The 18,461-nt window shown below is 43.1% G+C and overlaps 1 protein-coding gene across 2 annotated transcripts in view; it reads left to right on the top strand.

Annotated features, from left to right (window-relative positions):
- The first annotated feature begins 7,683 nt into the window (after positions 1–7,683).
- The window catches only part of FAM168B (family with sequence similarity 168 member B), a 45,720-nt gene continuing 34,942 nt past the window's right edge, over positions 7,684–18,461 (top strand). Inside the window, exons 1-2 of one of the 2 annotated variants that reach the window (XM_030576673.1) lie at positions 7,684–7,882; positions 15,083–15,163. In XM_030576673.1, the coding sequence (XP_030432533.1) occupies positions 15,094–15,163 (70 nt within the window). In that variant the 5' untranslated portion in view covers positions 7,684–7,882; positions 15,083–15,093. The remainder of the gene's footprint in view (positions 7,883–15,082; positions 15,164–18,461) is intronic. The other variant, XM_030576674.1, reaches the window with a different exon arrangement.

Here is an 18,461-nt window from a genome sequence, read left to right as displayed (position 1 = left end):
CACTCTGGAACGTCTGCAGCGGCGACAAATCAAGGAGATGTGCGCTAGCTTCGCCCCATTGTTCTCAGCCACCCCAGGATGGACTGAACGGGCATACCACTCCATTGACACAGGTAATGCTCACCCAATCAGAACCCCACCCTACCGGGTGTCTCCTCATGCCCAAGCTGCTATAGAACGGGAGATCCAGAACATGCTACAGATGGGTATAATCCACTCATCTACCAGTGCATGGGCATCTCCAGTGGTTCTGGTACCCAAACCAGATGGGGAAATACGCTTCTGCGCGGACTACCGTAAGCTAAATGTGGTAACTCGTCCGGACAACTATCCAATGCCACGCACCGATGAGCTATTGGAGAAGTTGGGACGTGCCCAGTTCATCTCTACAATAGACTTAACCAAGGGGTACTGGCAAGTACCGCTAGATGAACCTGCCAAGGAGAGGTCAGCGTTCGTCACCCATGCGGGGGTATATGAATTTAATGTCCTTCCTTTCGGCCTTCGAAATGCACCCGCCACCTTCCAGAGGCTGGTAGATGGTCTACTAGCAGGACTGGGAGAATATGCAGTTGCCTACCTCGATGATGTGGCTATTTTTTCAGACTCCTGGCCCGAACACCTACTACACCTGGAAAAGGTCTTTGAGCGCATCAGACAGGCCGGACTAAATGTTAAGGCCAAAAAGTGTCAAATAGGCCAAAACAGAGTGACTTACCTGGGGCACCAGGTGGGTCGAGGAACCATAAACCCCCTACAGGCCAAGGTGGATGCTATCCAAAAGTGGCTTGTCCCAAGGTCAAACAAACAGTTCCAATCCTTCTTAGGCTTAGCCGGGTACTACAGGGATTTGTACCACACTACAGCCAAATCGCTGCCCCACTGACCGACCTGACCAAAAAGACCCAGCCAAATGCAGTTAACTGGACTGATGAGTGTCAAAAGGCCTTTACCCAACTTAAGGCAACGCTCATGTCTGACCCTGTGCTCAGGGCCCTGGACTTTCACAAGCCATTCCTAATAACCATGGATGCATCTGAGCGTGGTATAGGAGCAGTACTCATGCAGGAAGACACGGATCACAACTTCCATCCTGTTGTGTTTCTCAGCAAGAAACTGTCTGAGAGGGAAAGTCACTGGTCAGTCAGTGAAAAGGAATGCTACGCCATTGTGTACGCCCTGGAAAAGCTACGCCCATATGTTTGGGGACGGCGGTTCCAGCTACAAACTGACCATGCTGCACTAAAGTGGCTTCATACTGCCAAGGGGAACAACAAGAAACTTCTTCGTTGGAGTTTAGCTCTCCAAGATTTTGATTTTGAAATTCAGCACATCTCAGGAGCTTCTAACAAAGTAGCTGATGCACTCTCCCGTGAGAGTTTTCCAGAATCCAGTAGTTAAAAAGTGTTCTTAAAATGTAGAAGTCTGTTAGTTATATAGTTAGTGGTATATGTAAAGGTGCATGTGTTGTATTAATCTGTTTATTTTACAGTTCTAGGAGGAAATCGCCGCCAGTGAGCTTCCGCACTGTCTGCAATTTGGGGGGCGTGTCATAAACAGATAGCTAAGGGTTAACGTCTCTTTCATCTGGAAAGAAGTAATCTGAAACACCTGACCAGAGGACCAATCAGGAAACAGGACTTTTTCAAATCTGGGTGGAGGGAAGTTTGTGTCTGAGTCCTTTGTTCTGGTCTGCTGTCTGACTCTCTCTCTCGGCTATGAGAGGATTTCTGTTTCCTGTTTTCTAATCTTCTGTTTCCAAGTTGTGAGTACAAAGATGGTTTGTTGTTTTGTATTTACATTTCTATAGTTGCTGGAGTGCTTTGAATTGTATTCTTTTTTAATAAGGCTGTTTATTCAATATTCTTTTAAGCAAATGACCCTGTATTTGTCACCTTAATACAGAGAGACCATTTTTATGTATTTTTCTTTCTTTTTATATAAAGCTTTCTTTTTAAGACCTGTTGGAGTTTTCTTTAGTGGGGAACTCCAGGGAATTGAGTCTGTACTCACCAGGGAATTGGCGGGAGGAAGAAGTCGGGGGAAATCTGTGTGTGTTAGATTTACTAGCCTGACTTTGCATTCCCTCTGGGTGAAGAGGGAAGTGCTTGTGTTTCCAGGACTGGAAATAGAGAGGGCGGACTCCCTCTGTTTAGATTCACAGAGTTTGTTTCTGTGTATCTCTCCAGGAACACCTGGAGGGGGGAAGGGAAAAGGTTTATTTTCCTTTGTTGTGAGACTCAAGGGATTTGGGTCTTGGGGTCCCCAGGGAAGGTTTTTTGGGGGACCAGAGTGCCCCAAAACACTCTAATTTTTTGGGTGGTGGCAGCTTTGCCAGGTCCAAGCTGGTAACTAAGCTTGGAGGTTTTCATGCTAACCCCCATATTTTGGACGCTAAGGTCCAAATCTGGGACTAGGTTTATGATACTGCCTCAGCATGGGGGGGAATGGCTGTCTCCAGTCCCTTCCAGACCTACATTTCTATGATTCTGTGAATGTTATAGTTGCACAGTTAAATTGCTAAAACTCAGGAGAATCCAGAGCTAAGGTTGCAAGTACAAACTGTCCCAGACTTGGTCTGCATGGTGTACAGAGTAGTCTTGTGTAAAAGATCCAGCGTGTGTTCCTAAGGCCGCAATCCTGTCATGAGCTAAGCACAGGCAGTATGCAGATGCAAGCAGTGAAGCTCATGGGAGGATCATGGCAGAAAAGACTGTGAGATGCTGCATGTGACCATATAACTGGGGCCATTGTCATGAGTGGCAGTGGACGGTTAAGGACACCTGCAAACTTCCCATCTTTTGAGTGTCCAGTGGGCAACCCCTCGTTCTGTGAAGTGGTGGTTCTGTATGGAATCAGGTCTGGCTCTCAGAGACCCCTCAGCAAACCCTGCCCACAGAGGATTGCCTGGGGCTGTCCTCTCCCCCAGCAAGGCCTCCCCATCATCACTTACCAGGGAGGTCATCCCTTGCCCCCATCAAGCGTGAGGGAGCACGCCAGGGGGCAGCAGTGCTGGGCTCTTCCATGGACCTTTGTCCTCAGGGAGACCACCCTCAGAAGGGAGTGAGGGAGAAAGCTGCACTTCCCAGCTCAGCTATTCAAAATGCAGGACCTGGTAGTAATGGAGGACTTTACCTATCCAGACATCTGTTGAGAAAGTAATACAGCAAAACAAATTTTTCATAAGTTCTTGGAATGTATCAGGGACAACTTTTTGTTACAGAAAGTGGAGGAAGTAACTGAGTGGGCAGCGGGTGGTGGGGGAAGAGCCAGTTAAGACTTGATTCTCATCAACAGAGAGGAACTGCTACTGAATCTGAAGGTGAAAGGCAATTTTGGTGACAAGTATCAGCAGGGTATCCATATTAGTCTGTATCCATAAAAACAACGAGGAGTCCGGTGGCATCTTAAAGACTAACAGATTTATTTGGGCATAAGCTTTCGTGGTAAAAAACCACTTCTTCAGATGCATTAATTTGGGTGACAAACTCAGAGAACTGGTAGGTAAGGTCCTATGGGAAGAAAATCTAAGGGAAAAGAGTTCAGAGAGCTGGCAGTCCTTAAGAAGGCCATATTAAAGGTGCAACTGCAATCTTATTAAATGCAAAGGAAAGATAGGGAGAATAGTAAGAGGCCAATATAGTTCCATAAGGAGCTCTTTAATGACCTGAAAATCAAATAGGAACCCTACAACTAGTGGAAACATGGCCAAATTTATAAGGAGGAGTACAAAATAACAGCACAAGTATGTAGGGATAAAATCAGAAAGGCTGAGGCACAAAATGAGTTACATCTCGCAATGGATGTAAAGGTCAATAAGAAGACGTTCTTTAAATACATTAGGAGCAAGAGAAAGACAAAGGAAAACGTAAGTCCTCTACTTAGCAGGCAAGGAGAGCTAATAATTGATTACATGAATAAAGTTGAAGTACTTAATGCCTATTTTGCTTCAGTCTCCATTAAAAAGGTTAATGATGACCAGATACTCAACACAATTAATATTAACAACTGGGGGAAGGAATAAGTCAAAATAAGGAAAGAACAGGTTAAAGAATATTTAGATAAATTAGATGTATTCAAGTCAGCAGGGCTTGATGAAATTCATCCTAGGGTACTTTAGAAACTAGCTGAAGCAATCTCGGAGCCCTTAGCAATTATCTTTGAGAAAGTATGTAGGACAGGAGAGGTCCCAGAAGACTGGAGAAGGGCAAACAGTAATTGTCTTTAAAAAGGGGAACAAGGAGGACATCAGAAATTATAGACCAGTCAGCCTAACTTCAATACCTGGAAAGATATTGGAGTAAATTATTAATTGGTTTATAAGCACCTGAAGGATAATAGGGTTATAAGGGAATAGTCAACATGGATTTATCAAGAAGAAATCACACCGAACTAACTCTGTGTTCTTTTTTTATTGGATCACCGGCTCAGTGGGTTGGGGGAAGCAGTAGACATGATATACATAGATAGTAAGGCTTTTGATACAGTTCCGAATGACATTCTCATAAGCAAACTAGAGAAATGTGGTCTAGATGAAATTACTATAAGATGGGTGCTAAACTGATTGAAAGATTGTACTCAAGGAATAATTATCAATGGTTTGCTGTTAACTGGGAGGCCATATGTAGTGGGGTCCTGCAGGGTCAGACATGGATCTGGAACTAGTCAATATTTTCATTAGTGACTTGGATAATATAGAGAGTTCGCTTATAAAATTTGCAAATGACACCAAGCTGGGAAGCAAGTATCAGAGGGGTAGCCATGTTAGTCTGTATCCACAAAAATAACAAGGAATCTGGTGGCACCTTAAAGACTAACAGTTTTATTTGGGCATAAGCTTTCATGGGTAAAAAACCCACTTCATCTGAACTCCATGCATCTGAAGAAGTGGGTTTTTTACCCATAAAAGCTTATGACCAAATAAATATGTTCGTCTTTAAGATGCCACCGGACTCCTTATTGTTCAAGCTGGGAAGGGTTACAAGCACTTTGGAGGAGCGACAATTTCAAAAAGAGTTGGACAAATTGGAGAGAGTCTAGAGCAATAAAAATGATAAAAAGTTTAGCAAACCTGACCCATGAGGTAAGGTTACAAAAACAGGGCTTGTTTAGTCTTGAGAAAAGATGACTGAGGGGGACCTAATAACAACCTTCCATTATGTTAAGGACTGTTATAAAGAGGACTGGGCTCAATTGTTCTCCACATCCACTGAAGGTAAGACAAGAGGTAAAAGGTTAATCTGCAGCAAGAGAGATTTAGGTTAGATATTAGGGAAAAGTCTCTAACTCTAAGGATAGTTACAAGCACTGGACCAGGCTTCCAAGGGAGGTTGCGGAGCCCCCACCACTGGAGGTTTTGAAGCAGAGGTTGGACACACAGTGGTGCTGGAACTGGGGGTGCTGTCGTACCCCTTAGCTTGAAGTAGTAATAACAAACACCAGATAGATGGTTTCCATTATTAGCAACCCCTCCACACTATAAAAATTGTTCCTGAACCCTGTAGGCAAACCCCATCAGGGATGGACTGGGGTTGGGGGTCCTGTCTCAGCACAGGGGCTGGACTAGCTGACCTCTCCAGGCCCCTTCCAGCAACGGTTACCTCCTGGCCAGCATTTGAGTGGTCTGGCCGGTTTTTGAAACTATTGTAAAGAACAAAATTGTTCGACACATAGATGAACATAATTTATTGGGGAATAGTCAACATGGTTTTTGTAAAGAGAAATCACACCTCACCAAATCTATTAGAATTCTTTGAGGGGGTCAACAAGCGTGTGGACAAGGGGATTCAGTGGATATAGTGTATTTATATTTTCAGAAAGCCTTTGACAAGGTCCGTCACCAAAGGCTCTTAAGCAAAGTAAGTAGTCATGGGATAAAAGGGAAGGGCCTCTCATGGATTGGTAACTGGTTAAAAGATAGGAAACAAAGGATAGGAATAAATCATCAGTTTTCAGAATGGAGAGAGGGAAATAGTGGTGTTCCCTGTGTGTCCTGGGTCCAGTCCTATTCAACGTATTCATAAATGATCTGGAAAACGGGGTAAATAGGTGGCAAAATTTTCAGGTGATACAAAACTACTCAAGATAGTTAAGTCCCAGGCATACTGTGAAGAGCTACAAAAGGATTTCTCAAAACTGAGTGACTGGGCAACAAAATGGCAGCTGAAATTCAGTGTTGATAAATGCAAAGTAATGCACATTAGAAAACATAATCCCAACTATACATATAAAATGATGGGGTCTAAATTAGCTGTTACCACTCAAGAAAGAGATCTTGGAGTCATTGTGGATAGTTTTCTGAAAACATCCACTCAATGTGCAGCGGCAGTCAAAAAACTGAACAGAATGTTGGGCATCATTAAGGAAGGGGTAGATAATAAGAGAGAAAATATCCTATTGCCTCTATATAAATCCATGGTACACTCACATCTTGAATAGTGCGTGCAGATATAGTAGCCCCATCTCAAAAAAGATGTATTAGAATTGAAAAATGTTCAGAAAAGGGCAACAAAAATGATTAGGGGTATGGAACAGCATATGAGGAGAGATTAATAAAACTGGGACTTTTCAGCTTGGAAAAAAGATGAATAAGGGGAAATATGAAAGATTTCTGTAAAATCATGACTGGTGAGGACAAAGTAAACAAGGAAGTGTTATTTACTCCTCTCATAACACAAGAATGAGGGCCACCAAATGAAATTAATAGGCAGCAGGTTTAAAATAAACAAAAGGAAGTATTTTTACACACAACACAGTCAACCTGTGGAACTCCTTGCCAGAGGATGATGTGAGTGCCAAAACTATAACAGCGTTCAAAAAAGAACTAGATAAATTCATGGAGGATAGATCAATCAATGGCTATTAGCCAGGATGAGCAAGGATGGTGTCCCTAGCCTCTGTTTGCCAGAAGCTGGGAATGGGTGACAGGAGATGGATCACTTGAGGATTACCTGCTCTGTTCATTCCCTCTGGGACACCTGGCATTGGCCACTTTTGGAAGAGAGGTTACTGGGCTAGATGGACCTTTGGTCTGAAGCAGTATGGCCGTTCTTATGTTCTTTTTATGGATTTGCCAGTTGCCAGAAAAATAATCTTATCTGCTGTTTTGTTAATGTAGGTCTAAAAGCTTTCCATTATTATCACAATACACTGAATATTGAATGTTAAAAGTTGCTGCATCCAGCTAAAGATGCTAAGATGTTGCTGCTAAAAATAAGAAATAGCTGGAAACAGCAAATACAAATTCAAGAAACAGACCCAATAGATTGTCTTTACCTATGATGTGCCAAAGTGGTCACATTCAGGCATGTAGTGACTATATCCAATCAATGCAGTTTGGGGAAAAATAATCTCGAGAAACTTGGCCAAGGTCAGAAAACCATGTTATTGAGCTGACATCTGTGTTATTGCTCTAGATACCATAAGTGGCTGTCGGCGGGTTGCGACGTTAGCTTGTGGTTGGCGTTGCCCTAGGCTTGTCTGGGGTGGAGGGTGGCTGGGTGTTTTGCAGGTCAAAGGTGATAATCGCTCCAGCCCCAATGGCTATGATTTTACTAGGGGGTGGTGTCTCCATGGTCACGTGACAGGGCGCCACAGCAGCTTCCTTGCACGTGACCCTCCTTTTCCTTCCCTTGTAGCTTCAGGGCCAGGGGCGCCCCGTCCCCCCGCGCGGAAGTGACGTGCGGCTGCTCAGTTGCTGCGCAGCTCTCCGGAGAGGGACGGGAAGGCGCCGCCGGGACACAGCAGCAGGAGGCGCAGGCCCCAGCCGCCGCTCTAGCTCCCGCCCCCTCCGACTGCGAGGCTCCGCCCCCTCCCCCGGCCGCAGCAGACACCGAGCTACAGAGCCAGAGCCGGGGCCGCCACCACGAAGCGCTGCAGCCTGGTGAGTGCGGGTCTGCGGATGGCGCCGGCTTCCGGACCCCTCCCGCCCCCGGTGCAGAATGGGGCCGGAGCCGCGGCCTGCCGCTGGGCTGGGGGGCGCGAGGCGCGAAGCCCGGGGGCCCGGCCGGGCCGATGTCCAGGAAGGGAGGGTGTAGGCTCCGGCCCGGGGTTTATTTACCTCCGCGCGCCCGGGTGCGCTCCCCCCCCCCCGCCCGGGCTGCGGCCGGCCCCTGCGCTGCCCTCCCTCCTCTCGGGGGTGACAGCGGCGCGACTCCGGCCCGGCTGCGCGGGGGCCTCCTCCAGCGTCCGCCGCCGAGCTCTGGGAGGCCGGGCGCGCTGCCCTTCAGGCTGGCAGGCCCCAGGCCGGGATGGCTGCGCCCCGTGGCTCCGTCCCCGCACGGCTCTGGTGTTTCCCCGGCCCGGAACGTAGCTGGCACTACGAACCGCCGCCCCGAGCATCCAGCGCCGATGGGACCTCTGGGTGACTGCCGGCCCCAGCCACCTCCCCTGCGGGCGCTAGCAAAGGGGCAGGCCGCTTGCAGCAGCCATCGCAGGCAGCAAGCGCGATCCAGAGGCAAAGGAGGCTCCTGGGCACTTTCTGTAACAGGTGTCAAAAATGGCTTGGCCTTGAGGATGCTAGCGGCCAAGTGATGGGCAAGGCATCCAGTGGTTGTCAGCCATGTTCCTTTCTTTGGCCGAGACTACTTTTAATTTTGCCTCTCATTTTTTTCTCTTCCCCTGTCCCCCTGAGAAAGTTACTGCCCTAGAATAAAGTCAGAGAAGAGGTTAAGTTTTAAGCTGTCCTGCAACATATTGTTAGTTCTCTACTGATGTAGGCTACATGACAGTCTTGCCAGAACCTTTGTGAAAATGATATTTGCATGCTACCAGGTGGTCAGAATCAGCAAAATTATGTAAATAATAGTTAATATTTCCAGTACATGCTGAAGAATCTGCTTGCAGTGGCTGAGTGTGCAGCTTATCAAAACAGTACCATGTTCGATAGGCTTTACTTTTTTGTTTGTGAATAATTTTATTTTTTTAAAAAAGGTGTGATCAAGCCTACAACCCTAGAAAGGTTTCCGTGATTTAAAAAATCGAATATGAATTGTATTTTAATTAGACATTCCTCTGCAGCGTTTGAAACACACAGCACAACTTTCTGCTGAAATTTTTATTGTTATTCCATCTGAGAAATTTTGTCCCTCTAGTAACATGCTGTTGCTTCAGAGATCAGTAGTAGAACTGCACTTTAATATGTATTATTTTACAATCAATTTAAGATGCTTACTACTAGCATATTTGTAAAAGCTGGCTGACCCCCCTTAATAAATTACAAACAGCCAATAAGAAAGAAAAAAAAAAGTAAGTACTGCTCATAAACACAGTAGCTTGCATTTTTGCACTATCTCTTTTTCTCTGCCTCAAGGCAAAAAAATCCTGCTCCAAACCAGTTAATTCTACTTAAATAAAAAAAACATAAAATTTTACACTTACCAATCAAATATTAACACGCAAGGGTCTTTGTCTAAATGTGTATAAAAAGTTTGTAAATTTTATGTAAAACAAAGTCTTCTGTACCAAGGTACAGGCTCTCCTTTTTCTGCAAAATAAAGCATTTTTCCTTATTCCTGTCAGGCTGTTAATTGGCTCTCAGCTAGGCAAACCCAATATTTCGGTAACATATGTTTTCTAATTTGACTGGATTTTGTCTGAATTAATATAGTTTCATAGTGAGACTTCTAATTGGAAATGTCATAATACACAGCTTCCCAACTTTTGTATTTTGTGGCATTAATTATGTATTTTAACTTCCAGGTTGAAAGACAGGAAGAATTAGAAATGCTTTTTTAGGTTCCATCTTTGTGGGGAACTCATGTCAGTTGCCTCTCATTTCTAAAAGGTGTGCAGAATAAAGTGAAAACTAACTTTAGAAATAACCCTTGTAGGCTAATAACTTACCAGAAAGAAGAAACGTTGTCTTAAGTATGCATATATATTGAGGTGGTTTTGTTCCTCAAGTGTTCATTTTTTCCCTTCCACCTGAAAATCTGTTAAGTGCTCAAAATCAGCAGAGAGGGTAGTGGTGGTTTTGTTTTTGTAGGACTCTGATTGTCAAGGAACTGGACAGTCAGTTACCTGATCGTACTTTCTCACAAATTATATAACATATCTCCTCCAGAATCAGAGGGGTAGCTGTGTTAGTCTGGATCTGTTTTCTGCTGGATCTGGCTCTGCTGCTTTTACATATCTCCTCAATTATCTCATGAGGCACAAAAAAAAAAGTCCTGTTAAACTCTGATTGTGTATGTGATTGGTGTATCACTGGGCTAGTCTGAGAGGACTTTGCTTCAGAGTAACTAATGGAAATACTACATGAAGTACTAAACAGGGTAACATTTTTCTTATATAGGGAGATTCATTGCCATTCTTCTCAAAGAGGAAAAGTATCCTCCAGCTCTTTTTGCATTATGTATTTGTACCTCTGGAAAGGTATAATAATGTAAATAAATTACAAATGATGCTTGTTAACCCTCAGGTTCTTGGCATTGCCTGTCAGTTTGTAGCACAACTTGCCTTAATAACTGATGGGGTAAATCTGCACATTTAAATTGCTTCCTGTAATTTTAAAATTTACTGTAATGTATAATCGTAATATTTTGTGTTCTCAGATACGAGTGCAAATAGAGACTTTAGATATTAGTTTGTGTTTCAGCTTTGCAATTCAACCTTTAAAAAATTTAGAACCACTATTAAAACTTACAAATGAGAAGACTGATTTAACATATTTGAAAAGGAGTTCCTTTACAGATTTGCAAAATCCTGAGTTCAGAGCTCGCTTTTCTTCCTGCCTGACTTGTGGCTAAGGCATGAGACTGGAAGTCACATATGGGTGCTATTCTCACCTGTGTCACAGATTTCCTGTGCAATTTTGGGAAGTCACTTAATCCCTCTCCCTCCATTTTTTTTTGTTTTTTTAAAAAAGGGGGGGATAATACTTCTCATGGGGAAGCTGAGGCTTAATATTTTTGAAGTGTTTTGAGGTCCTTGGATGGGACTATATAAATGCAAAGTATCCCTAAACGTCTAAAACAGTACAGGAAGTGCTCTCCTAGGCCTTGCCAATGTTGGAAATTTCCACCAGTGCAAAACCCCTAGTAGTGATAAAGTAAATCATAACTGCAACACGCGCAGGGGTTTGCACAATTGTATGGACCTCAGTGTCTGAAGTCCTGGCAAAACACCATGTAGTTAAGGTTTTAGCCATTGTCAGCTGTTTCAGGGCAAAAGAAACCTAAATTCTGGTCTTTGCTTGTAGATAATGAAGGAACTAATTTATAAAATTAAAAGGTCTCTTAACATTGAATTTGCTGATTTTGGAAGTTCATTGAATTATTTAAAGCTTTACATTTCTAGGTTAAGCTTCATAGAGGTGAAATCTGAGCAAAATCTGAAAACACCTCATGTAAAGTTGGGCAAGGGAAGACGTTTGACTGTAGTCAGAAACATATTGACAGACCAACAGACACAAATCTCAAGTGGAAATTTAGAATTTGCAAAGTGGATTCTAAAAGTGATCCAGAATAGCTAAATGTTAAATATTTTGAATGTTTCCTTGAACTCTACAGGATGGGTGCTGAACGAAAATATAGTGGATTATAGTAAGCTTGTGCCTTTGGGAAGCAGCCTGTTTAGGTGAGATTCTTCCCAACTCCTGTGATGTGAAGCATCTAATGAAATGAGTACAAAGCAATGTTTAGCAGATTGTTACAGTTTTTGTTCTGCAATTGAGGTGTAGTAGGATTTTTGAATACTAAACTGTGTTTAAATATATAAACCTGCTAACCTTTTTAGAAGCCTTACAATTTTGTTTTTTCATGCATCTTTGTGTAGAAATAATTTTAGAAATACATTCTTAACTCTTATGATCCATCCTAGAAACACTTCCTCAGCTCTAACTGTTGTAGAGGTATTTTCCAGCACCTAAATCAGATTAACCAAAACAGTTTCAGCTATAGCAGCCTGTCTGCGCATGCTCAGCTTCCTGGAACGCTGTTGGTGGGTAGAGGGGAGAGGCATGAAGTTTTCTGCATGTTGGTCTCTGCCCAAAGGTGAGATTTGGCAAACTTGAGCAAAACAAAAAAAAGGGGGGGGGGGAATACATTTTTCCCTATTAAACATTTCCAAGCATACTTCAGAATAAGCTATAGGTAAAATGGCTGAATATAGACTGAAAATGACAAGCAATACAGAAAAGGCTGGGCGTTTGCAGCCCCCAGGAGAAGACTGCGTGATTTCTAGCACACAAACAAGTTGGGTCCTTCACTGAAGATGTGGAAAGGATTATTTTTCACTGAGTTGAGTTGTGTCTAAGGCTCAGTCCATGCTTGGAAAATTTGTAAGCATTTTTCTATACTGGTATGGCTTCATCCAGTGGTGGAAGCTGCTGATTAAATACCACAATTGTGTACACACTTGCTGTGTCCAATTGCAGCTTCCTTTGTTGTTAGCACAAATGAGCCTACTTTGATTCAGATACATGTGTACAAACTTTCTAAGTATGGATGCCTCTGAAATGGAAGAAATTGACATAGTATTAATAACAGCTCTGTGCTTCCCATAAGGAGGCTGTGTGATGCAGTTTAAGGCTGTGGTTCCTTACTTTTCTTGTCTGGAGTCCCCTTTGTGCTGCCTCCTTTATCTGCATCTCAGTTGATGTGATGCCCTGCTGGAGCTGCTGTCTCGCTGTTTTTGTCCAGTTTCTCTAGAATTCTCTTCTGGATTTGTTTTTCAGCTTTTCCCAAGTTGCATGTTCTTCAGCTCTATTGCTTATTTATGACCGTGCAGGTTTTGTTTGTTTTTTTTGCTATTCTCATTGAATACTCTTACTGCTTCTTCCCTTCTCCAGAAGTCTCCCATGGAACTTAGTAACTGGGAGGCAACAGTTCTATAGAGACTGGGGAGAGCCTCACTTTGAAAGAGGAGGTCACAGGGCTGAGGGCACCAGAGAGAGGGAGAGATTTGTGATAGCCCTGCAGGTGTGAGTACAGAGGAATGGCCATCTCCCAGGGCATTCACTCCATGATTTGGAAATACCAGGGCTAAAGGAAAGCTAGGATCTCATGGGGTTTTTTTAAGGCCAAAAAAAGGCAGAATGCCTTAAAACATTGAAAGGGGGACAAAGATGGAAATAGGAAGGCAACGTACAACACGAAAGATTTACTGATGTGTAAGTGGATGAAAGTTAATTGATTCAGAAAAGAGCGAAAAAGACAAAGTAAAATGGCACAGGCTAGTGCAATTAATATTTATTAATCCTTAAACCTTACTGTGATTGTAAGGAAAATATCCCACAGCTTTGTACATGGAGGAGTGGGTGAGTCAGGAAGTGTTGTAGAATGTTGTTGCTAATGGGAATTAGGTCAAATTGCTCCTTTATAGTTCGGCAGGTAGTAAATGCGGCTACAGGTAATGTTCCTTAATATTAGTCAATGTAAATTGTGGGTTACTGTCATTTAACTTGGTGATATTTAGATTTTTCTGTGCTGGAGGTTTGCCTGTTTGTTTGTTGTTGTTTTTTTTAAAGGTAATGTTTGTATTGCTATTAGATAAAATTGAGTTCATGTAGTGCCATTTTCTGTGGTATTTTGGATTTTCTATTAAACTTGATACAGTAGATGATTTTGCGGAAAGCATAGTAAATTTCTGTTTGAACAAGTTCAAGAGGCTTCTTTGCTTATGGTGTTCTGTTCTAGAAACAATTGTGACGAACTATGCTCTTTACTCATCTTAAATCTGGCTGACCCTTTTTGCTGTTTATATTGTTTGATTGCTTGCATTCATTCATGTTAGCTACTGAAGCTACACTGGCCAGTTTAAATTTAACTCCCTTACAGTAGTAAAACAGTCTTCAATGTTGCAGGTAATGTTTTAGTTACTGAAGCCCTTTATTTAGCTTCATAAACTTTCTGTACTCAAAAGTTTTGTGACGGTTTTGGGCCTAAACTAGTATTGTCCCTTCATATAACATTTACAGGTCAAGCAATAGAGGGAGAGAGGGACTCAAGGATAATGGAATGGTTAGTTCTGGTAGAATGCCTCTTTTGCTACCAAATATTTTAAGCGAAGGATTGGCACTAATGGACAGAAAAGAGGAGACATACCTGCAAACGTATTTAAAACAGAGGACTGGGATAATGGGCCATACTTGGAGAAACTCATTTTTTTTTTAAATTAAAAGCAGTACAATTAACTCAACACATAATCTTGTTTCTAAAAATCTCTAATAAAGAAATTTTTATTTTTAGAATGTGCCAAACTGACAGTTTGAGACTGGAATCCCTTATAAATAGAAAAATTAGTGAAGCTTCCTTGCAGTCTTACTAATACCTCAACCTTGACTTACAGTATCAGCTCTAGAAGTGGGAGCATGGTTTAACTTCTGTACCTGTTAAGCTTTTTGCCTTTCTGCTAATTATGGCTACTTTTGAAATTTGGGCACTTATAGTACTGATGTAGACTAAACTTGAACATATGAATTGTGGTGCTGTTTTCATACTAATTCTGAGCCATTTAGTTTAGAAACTTTTTTTCCAGTTATTTTGTTTTTCTTAGGCTATTGATGCTTCAGGAATTTAAATTTGAGAGATTAGAATCCCATGCCAAAGAGATTCATTTATTTTATAGCCCTTACTCCAGACTGTCAAGAGAAGCAGTAGCAGAGTATGTTTGGGTATCACAGATGTAATCTTACAGTAAAGGAAGAGAGAGAAACAGGAGGAAGTAAGTCAAGATTCAGATGGAGGTGCACATAAATGGAGAAGGCAAGGCTAGGGGGAAGCTGAAGCAGTGTTTTGATGGTAGTGAATGCTAGTTTGAGACAGTTAATTGGTTTTATATTTGCGTGGAGAGCAGCGGATATGAGTACAATTTGAAAATAATACACTCGACTAGTGGGGAAAAACTTTGCCCATTAGTAACCACTCCTTTAGTGAACTCAGGGGGAAAAAATTATTAGAAACTTTTATACAGGAGCAGCACAAGTGTTTCTCTAGCTGCACTTTAAAATGTGGATGGCTGGGATGGGTGGCAGAATTGTGCATTTTCCTTCCCACCAATTGTATTTAAACTCCTACAAGGATTCTAGGGACGCCATATGCCTGCCTAAGTAGATCTGATTATGTTCTTGTTTCCTTTTCAGTTACTGAAATCATGAATCCTGTTTATAGCCCTGGATCTTCTGGGGTTCCCTATGCAAATGCCAAAGGAATTGGTTATCCAGGTAAACAACTGAATTTCTATCTTAAGTTTTCTTTCAAATGGATGCCTGTGGGTTGTTCATTATAACCCTGTCAGAGTAGACACTCAGGTGACTGACTTGTGAATGTTTCCATACCTTCTGATAACTTTCACTCACCAAGTTTATAATTTAAGAATAGATCACCCTGATTGATGAGTCCTGCAGCCCTCACATAGATTGTGCCAATCACATCAAGACTAGATGGGACATTTAAGTGCCTTGATTGTGTGTTGTATTTTGTGTTCCTTAAACTAGTCTGGAAAAAAGTTACCTTAAGGGCTGTAACTAAATTTAAAATTAATGGCCTCTGAAGGGAAACAATTGGGTCTACTATTTCCCCGTTGTTGGCTGAAAATTTCCTTTTATATCCTGCAATTTTTGTTTATTAGGCACTGGCAGTTGTGTGCCACAAATAGAGTGCCAGTGCTAGAGATTTTTAAACAGTATTTTTAGTGATGCCAAAACGATAGGGTTCTGTTTATTTCCCTTATTTTTTTTCACCCCTGTTGAGGTTTTCTTTCTGTTTCTCATTCCTAAGCCTTCCTCCTTTCTCACAACGCAGTGCTTAGTTTGAGTAGGTGTGGCTTCTGAAGCCTCCAGGAGTTCAGAAGTAACATAAGACCATTAAGTCTGGTCTACACTACGAGTTTATCTCGAATTTAGCAGCGTTAAATCGAATTAACCCTGCACTCGTCCACACAATGAAGCCTTTTACTTTGATATAATGGGCTCTTAAAATCGATTTCTGTATTCCTTCCCGACGAGGGGAGTAGTACTGAAATCGACATTGCCATTTTGAATTAGGGTTAGTGTGGCCGCAATTCGACGATATTGGCCTCCGGGAGCTATCCCACAGTGCACCATTTTGACCACTCTGGACAGCAATCTGAACTCTCATGCGCTGGCCAGGTAGACAGGAAAAGCCCCGCAAACTTTTGAATTTTATTTCCTGTTTGCTCAGCGTGGAGCGCTGATCAGTACAGGTGACCATGCAGTCCCAGAATCAAAAAAGAGCTCCAGCATGGACCGTACAGGAGATACTGAATCTGATCTCTCTATGGGAAATGAATCTGTTCTATCAAAACTCCGTTCCAAAAGACAATGCAAAAACATATGAAAACATCTCCAAAGTCATGATGGACAGAGGCCACAACAGGGACTCAGCACAGTGCTGCATGAAACTTAAGGAGCTAAGACAAGCGTACCAGAAAGCCAAAGAATCAAATGGATGCTCACGGAGGGAGGGGCAACTGATGACTGTAGCTATCCCACCGTTCCTGCACTCTCCGAAAACCATTTGAATTCTGAGCTGAGCTCCCAAAGCCTGAAGGGTCAAAAACATTGTCGTGGGTGGTTCAGGGTATATGTCGTCAGCCCCCCCACCCCCGTGAAAACAAAGGGAAAAAAATCGTTTCTTGCCTTTTTTCAATGTCATCGTATGGCTACTGGATGCTACTGGCAGACGTGGTGCTGCAGCACTACACGGCAGCATCTCCTTGCCTTGCCTTGTCTTGCAGATGGCAGACAGTACAGTAGGACTGGTATCCGTTCGTTATTGTCCCATGAGTGCTCCTGGCTGGCCTCGGTGAGGTCACCCGGGGCGCCTGGGCAAAAATGGGAATGACTCCAGGTCATTCTCTTCTTTAAGTTTTGTCTAATAGAGATTCAGTCCTGCCTGGAATATCATGGCAGCTGGAGGCTTCTGTCTCAGGCTGCTCTCCCACTCAGCAGCACCGCATGGTCGCGCCTACCCCTTGCTACCAGGGCTCACAATCAGATACTTAGACCTCTACATTTTGCTGCAAATAAAAAATTTAAGCTGCTGTTTAGCACTATCCCCCAACATACATATCCTGGGACATTTTATATTTTACCAGTGTCAACCAAAGGCCCCCACACAAATGGAGGTTCAGTCCTGCCTGTGCTTCTATCCTAGTACTTATCACAGATTTCCATTTTCAGCTATAGGCTGAGCAAGTGCAGAATGGTGGTTTACTCTGCTTTGCTGTAAGCCAACCGCCCTCCCCTCCCCTCTTTGATCTCTACTTGCAGAGGTAATAAAGTCAGTGTTGTTTCTTATTCATGCATTCTTTTATTACTTCATCATACAAATGAGGGGATAACTGCCACAGTAGCCCAGGAGGGGTGGGGGAGGAGGGAAGCAACAGGTGGGGTTGTTGCAGGGGCACCCCCTAGAATGGCATGCAGCTCATCATTTCTGCGGGATGCCTGGGGCTCTGACCCGGAGCGTCCGTTTGCCTCTCTAGTTCTTTAGTAGGCTTGCCTGATATTCTAGTCAGGACTGACTCTCCATTAGACAAAACTTAAAGAAGAGAATGACCTGGGGAGTCATTCCCATTTTTGTCCGTGCGCCCCCGATGCACCTCACCGAGGCCGGCCAGGAGCACCCATGACAGCAGCAGACGATACAGTATGACTGGTAACCGTCTTTGTCAACTTGCAAAGCAGCAGATGGTACAATAGAGCTGGTAACCGTCTTTGCTAACTTGCAAAGGCAAGGGGATGCTGCTGTGTAGCACTGCAGTACCGCGTCTGTCAGCAAGATCCAGTAGACAGACGGTGACAGTGAAAAAAGGCTGAACGGGATCCAAGATTGCTGTGCTATGGTGTCTGCCCGGGCAATCCAGGGAAAAGGGTGCGAAATGATTGACTGCCATTGCTTTCACGGAGAGAGGATCGATTGACGACGTTTACCCATAACCACCCGTGACAAATTTTTGGCCCCATTAGGCATTGGGATCTCAACCCAGAATTCCAATGGGCAGGGGAGACTGCGGGAACTATGGGATAGCTACCCACAGTGTAACGCTCCGGAAGTCAATGCTAGCCTCGGTACATGGACGCACACCGCCGAATTAATGTGCCTAGTGTGGCCGCGTGCACTCGACGCTATACAATCTGTTTCCAAAAATCGATTTCTGTAAAATCGGAATAATCCCGTAGTGTAGACATGCCCTTAGTTAAGCCTATCCAGAGTTCAGTGAGTGTGTGTGAAGCGAAGAAATATATAAACATTTTTTCTGCCATGAAGTATTTAAAGTGATTATTCTGTTAAATAACTATAGATATGAGAAGTATAGACCTTTTAGGGCAGGAATTGCTCTGTACATTATTTTTTTGTTGCTTTGTCCATTCTGCTTTAAATGTTCAAAGTGATAGGATATATAACTTCCACTGAAAACTGTTCTCCAATTTAACAAGTCGGGAACTTGTTTTAGTTTCATTCTGTTTGTTCATATGCTGTTCAGTCATACTAAAT

The sequence above is a fragment of the Gopherus evgoodei genome, chromosome 9 (assembly GCF_007399415.2).
Source record: "Gopherus evgoodei ecotype Sinaloan lineage chromosome 9, rGopEvg1_v1.p, whole genome shotgun sequence".
Lineage (NCBI taxonomy): Eukaryota > Metazoa > Chordata > Testudines > Testudinidae > Gopherus > Gopherus evgoodei.
Note: the sequence above shows the minus strand (reverse complement) of the source record. Positions and strands in the feature narration are given on the sequence as shown.